Source organism: Mastacembelus armatus, chromosome 1, assembly GCF_900324485.2.
Source record: "Mastacembelus armatus chromosome 1, fMasArm1.2, whole genome shotgun sequence".
NCBI lineage: Eukaryota > Metazoa > Chordata > Actinopteri > Synbranchiformes > Mastacembelidae > Mastacembelus > Mastacembelus armatus.
In genome coordinates, this window is record NC_046633.1 from 17,409,722 (window position 1) to 17,415,778 (window position 6,057).

Sequence of the window (6,057 nt, forward strand, 5' to 3'; positions counted from 1 at the left end):
GAAAACAGTACATGACCCTGTTGTTGGAATCTACACTGTGACAGGAGCACAGACTCTTGTAGAGGCTTATGCACGGAAATATAGAGGGTCCTTTATTGTGTCATAACCTCGCGACTCTTTGGATGCAATCGACAGTTTAATGCGACATTGTGGGTTATTGCACAATTCGTTATGAACGGGGTCAGGTTAATGTTAAGAGTTCCGTGGGTCTTGAGCAGTCTTTACACTAGGCCAGTCATCTGCGACCTTAAAATGCTCATGGAGTGAGCGAACGAGGCCAGAGGGTAGCTGATGGAGCTTGGGAAGGCTGCGACGGGTGGAGAAACTGGATGCCCGTTCAAGTTGAAGCCTAGTGCCGCAGTGGGTGCGGGCCCCTCGTGGTACAGTATTGGGACCCTGACAATCCGCTGGCTCGAGTTTGGGATATGAACAGACTCTAGATCCGCCGCCAGCTGTCTCTTCCATTTATTCCTGCGGTTCTGAAACCAGATTTTGACCTGGGTCTCTGTCAGGTGAAGAGACGCTGCCAGCCCTGCTCTCTCCGAGCTGCTCAGATACCGTTTCACATCAAACGTGGACTCCAGCTGAAACACTTGATTGCGGCTGAACACGGTCCGGGTCTTCTTCTTCCGATGAGAGCTCAAGTCGGATGAGTCTTGTACCGATCGTGCGTCAAAAATGTTGTGCGCGTCTTCGTTATCGTCAGTCAGATTACTGTCGCCTGTTTTCCGTTCAATTTCGTCACTGCCGTCAGTTATCGGCTCTGACACGGCGGGTGAATCTCTGTCGCTGGTAGACAGGGAGCAGCAGTGGTCTTCTGAACTTGTATTGTCTCTTGGACCTGAATTAACACACACACACAAATAACCAAATGAAAAACAAACTAAAGTATTTGCCAACAGTCTAATAACCCAGCCAGGTTTACATGCTGTGGTCTTTTAAGCAAATTAAACGTTCTCGCCGAATGCATCCCACTGTCTGATAAACAATGTCTGATCAACTTTAGATGAACTTTGACTTGCATAAAATAAATTTCAACAGCTTAAACTTCGGTGCGCATAGGCAAAGTTAAGATGGTTTGATTGTACTGCAGGACGCATGTCCCTCTAAGGAAGTTGCAATACAGGTAACAGTATATTAAATGGACAAAAAGAAACACAACAAGGCCTCGCAGCTTATAATAATACCTAAAGTAATGCACATTCACTGTGCCGAGCTGAAGGTCTTCCATTCCTACTTGTAAACATAACGATGGTGATATGCACCGCAAAGGGAGGGGCAGTGTGGTAACGTGAAGGTGCTTGAGGGGGGCACAAATGGCGATGAATGTGAGTAAAAGTGCCATGTTGACGTTGCAGTGTGGTAGCTACTGCGCATCTGTTTTGGTTGCTGGGTATTTGTGCGTAATCCATGTGCGTAAATTTTAGTTTGGGGTGTGGATCTCTTGATGACAATTAACCGTCATATCTCTATAATAAAAGGTAAATTGCAGTTATGGTCACAGACAACAAACATCACAAGAGTTACATGCTGGTTTACTTTATTTCATGTTGCGAGAACTAACGTGTGTCGCGCCTGAGTAGCCTATAGCAAGATAAGCAAATAGTCAGTTAATATAATATAATATTATATAATAGTAAACATCGTGTATTATATTGCGCACAGCTTAATTTATTGTATCACATACTTTTATGTCGAATATGGGAAATTGTATTGTACTCACTATGTGGCGTTTCCAAAGCTCTGAAGTTCAAGGCAGTGCCCCCGCAGTACCGTTGAAAAGGAGAGTCTCTGTAAGGGGACCGAGCTGTGGAGCCGGATCCATCGGCTGCTGGAGAGCTCGTATCGGCGTAATGTCCGTGTATGACCTCCACACCAGCCTCCCCTTGCCTAGTGCCCGACATCGACTCCTTCCCGTTCCGTCCTTTTCCCAGTATGTTCTCAATAAAGAAGGACGACGCCCTCGATGAAACGGGAGTCTGAATGTCTGTCAGCTTATCCTGCATGTTTTCCTTGTGTCACTGAGCTTTTACACAAAAACCGAGCGGATCTCGTGTTGACTGTGCGACCGAAAGTCCAATAAGTCATTTGAAGCATGGCTGCTTTTGCGCCGCGATCGGGTGAGGAGTCATGGCAGAGCCGGGACGGGTATCCCCTCGGTGCCAGCGGGAGGAGAGGGAGACAGAAGCAGTAGTACAGTGAAACGTCTTCACGGGCGGAGGGCATCCAGCGATTGGACGAGCACAATAGCAAATGGGGTTTTCCCAAGAAAGAATTACTGTCTCTGCCTCAGCCGCTCCTACCGCCGTATGTGTGTGTGCGTGCACGTGTCCGTGCGTGTGTGAGATAGTTCACGTTCAGGCCCGTCCCCTCGAGGCCAAGCAGCCAGGAGAAAACCTCTGTTAGTGGCACAACATCTTTATTTGGGTCAGTCAGAGTGCAAATCAGAGGAAAAATGGAGCCGTCGACGGGGTCGAGTCCCCTCCCCGTAGTCACTCACAGCTATTAACGGACAGGAACGACAGTATGAAGCCTTTAAAGGTGTGTGTGTGTTTGAGGTAGTCCATGTTTGTACTCATAGAAACAAACAGTGAAAATGCTAATGTAATTGGCAGGATCTGGAAGATGTTCCCTTTGCAGTGATAATTCAGTTGTTCAAAGTGAGATGTTATTGACCTCAGAGATAAGATTTTTGAAGGCATGGGCGTACTGCACCGCGCAAATTGGCAACATGTGGTTGCTGTATATAATATGTAGTTTATTTCAAGCTAATTAACCAAATTCTCTTTTATTGATTTGCTCTGTTGACCTTTTCAGCTCAGTTTGTCAATACAGTTGTCTTGATAAATAAGTTAGCTGGCCAGTATAGGTCTATGCGTAAATTGTTAACTATTAACCTTAGCAGATGATTTAATGCATCATCATCTTTTTTTTCCTCCCCGCGACCTTTTCAAATTAATCATCTTTTCAAATTAATCAATTAAATCTCAATTTGACTAACAGCACCAGGCCTTTCCTTCCTGGAAGGCACCAAATAAGATGCCTGAGCAATAGTGCAGGTATAAAGACCCAAACTAAACTTAAGCGTCTTGTTCCAACTTTGAGTCTTCACCGTGCCTGGTTCAACCCTGGCATGACATGCAACAAACTGCACTAACTAAAGATAGCTGGTCAAAAGTGGGATGTTCCCGGTGAATGCAGCCCTCATCGCACACATTAAGATAAGCTTATCACTATTAGATCATCTGAAACATTGAAATGAGTGCTGGCGGGCGTCTTTACCCTTTTCGTTGAAATGGCAAGACATTTGAGCCTTTTACTTCCCTCAGTGGAGTCAGCGCTGACCTTTTAACTTAACTCTCGCCCCCCCCCTCTCGTCCCCCTCCCCAAGGCTAGGCTTACCCTTTGACAGAGGATCATCGGTAATGTTGCTCTTCAACCTAACACTCAGCGCAGACAACAGTAACTTATAAGCTCCGTGTTGAGGAACCGAGTCTTGCACCTGCCTTATAATATTCCGCTCAAAAACGAGACTTGAAATCGCGTTTGGCTGCGCGAAGTTTGGTTTGTGTGTCTTTGTTTTCCCCGTGAGGCCTAAAGCAAAAGAACTTTTACTGCAAGAAAAATGAATACATCTATTTATACTTCTTTGTATTTGCTATTTAATATTGGACAAAATAAATGGCTCTGTCTGCATTTTACTATTTCTCCTCAAATATCATGTCACAGCAAAGTTGATAAATTATTAGAAATGACTATGGAGAAAAGTTATATCCAGATGTTCATTTGGTCCTGTCCCTTTATGATTATTTACCTACAAACCCTAAATCAATAAATAGCCTGAAGATGTCCAAATATCCCATTAAACTGTGATATGTTCATTTTTTTGGAAAATGTTCTCTCTTTTACTTTCTCGTCAAGTCATATTTTATTTTTAATTTCATACAAGCAAATTATTTTTGCATTAACCAGATGTTTTGTGCTTTACTAGAAAATAGTTGATCATTTTCTTTTTTCTTTATAACAGATCAAAAAAAATCTTTGCTATTTGATAGGCTTGTCACTGGATTTCAAAATAAACTTTCAGTCATGAACAAGAACTGCAGGAAGATGTGTATCTCTGCTTTGTGCTATAGCTGTACAAGAGGAGAGAGCTCAGAGGGGAGTTACTGCAGTAAAAATGTCCTTGAATAATATCACTGGCCATCTTTTCTTGGACAAAGGGCACAATGCTCTGTTACCTTTTTTACCTAACACTCATCATCACCGTTATGTTTATATCCCCTAACCACCTCTATGATTATAAATCTGTAGCTTCGTAATGGCGTTTCTTTAAAAACGATTAGGTTGCGTGTGTCCAAAACTTACATTAGATCAGGTTTCTCTGTGTACACCGAGCCGTCTAAATGATGTGGCACCCCGGCCAGCGCCCCCTGCTTTGGGCGCCGACAGCCCAGACCCAGAGGCCTCTCTCTCACCTCCCTCTCTGCTTCCTCTCTCTCATCCACCTCCTGATCCTTATCCAGCCTGGCGTGCCCTTTGCTTTACATGGCCTGCTGGACTTTTCCACAGCCATGGCACCCTCCATGCCACCACAGCTCTGAAATACAGTTTTACCACAAAGTCATGTCATCAGCATGTGCTCTGTGAGACAGCTGCATCAAATTGAGCATGTTTCTGTACTAGTGAGTGTTTTCCAGTCCTCTGTGCCACCTAGCCCGTAAGAAGCAAAATAGTGCTTTGTGAGTTATTAATGTCTAAGGGATAACAGAAGTCTCTGTGAGATGGGAGTGAGGCTAAATTACATAGTTTCTTGAAAGCAAATTGACTTGTGTAAGATACATTATATACTTTGGAAATCACACAAGACTCAAGTGCTTTCACTGGCAACCACAATCGATTCCATTTTGTTCTGTTCTGTTCAGATTATTTAACTCTAAAAAGTTAAAAAAAAAAGCAAAAGACAGGCAGAATGGATGCTGCATTATGAATTTGTATTCTATTTTATTTCAAAGATATGGTTACTTCAAATAACTCAGCTGTTTGACCATTATTAACTAGCTACTATTACCTATTCTTATTTATTTAATTTTTGAAATGATCCAGATCCAAACACCATTTTTGAGCAGCCATTACTCTTCCAGTGGGATTATAGAGACCCTTGAGTCTACCACTTTCAGTGGGGGCTTACAGTCAATGAAAGTTTGGCCTAGTTCATTACAGTGGAGGCAGCAAGACAGATAGGAAGGCATATATCTCTATTGGGACATTTCACAGCTCTTTACATTACGAGATTCTCATAGTGACTCAATGAAGTATAGTGACCTCAGCTGACTTGTGAATAAAACAGTTCAACTATAACCTCTGACATTATTCATTCATACAGATTTCAAAGCTATTATTCAGACACTTGGATATTTTGGTTTGTTGGGGGCCCTCTATTGGTTAACAGTGCACCATGCACATTAAGTTTGTACTTCACATACTGTAAATTTACAATAGTTTTCCATCAACAGAATAGTTTATGCTGGGACCTACTGGCTAGAAACTGCCAAAACAGCTTTTTAGCTGTAACTTCATATTCTGTCAACGCTTTCAGCTAACGTTGCTGTGGAGAAACGCCTTCTGGGGTTTTAAGCAAAGCATGAAAGTGCAAAACTGATAGTTTTACAAATTCAGAACTGTAACAATATTAAAATGTACTGCGTACCTGTTCAAACTCACAAAGATGCCATTTGTTCATATTGACAATATTTGTTTCAGCCCATTCAAATTTTTCATCTCATCTCACTGTTTAGGATCTTGTCAAATCTGTATTTAACTGTTAAGTATTCTAAGAAAATCTCATTGCATACCTGCTTTCCTCATCTGGAAAGCCAGCTTAGTCTGACTGTGCTAGCTCTGGCATTAATAATTCACTGTACGTAATAAGTTGATGCTGCAGTGTTTGTTCTCATTGATAGTATTAGCCGAGGTGAGCATTCTTGGCCAGACTTTGTGACGCCAGCACACCAGCATAAAGTGGGCTTTAATTGCCCATAATCTCTGTCGTTCTCT

At 42.7% G+C, this 6,057-nt stretch overlaps 1 protein-coding gene across 1 annotated transcript; it reads right to left on the reverse strand.

Moving 5' to 3' along the window:
• Window positions 1-221: 221 nt before the first annotated feature.
• hmx1 (H6 family homeobox 1) lies at window positions 222-2,006 on the reverse strand. The gene is made up of 2 exons (XM_026303976.1): window positions 1,724-2,006; window positions 222-841 (listed from the first exon to the last, which is right to left on the reverse strand). Exons 1-2 carry the CDS (start codon window positions 2,004-2,006, stop codon window positions 222-224), a joined length of 903 nt encoding a protein of 300 aa, XP_026159761.1.
• Between the last annotated feature and the right edge of the window lie 4,051 nt (window positions 2,007-6,057).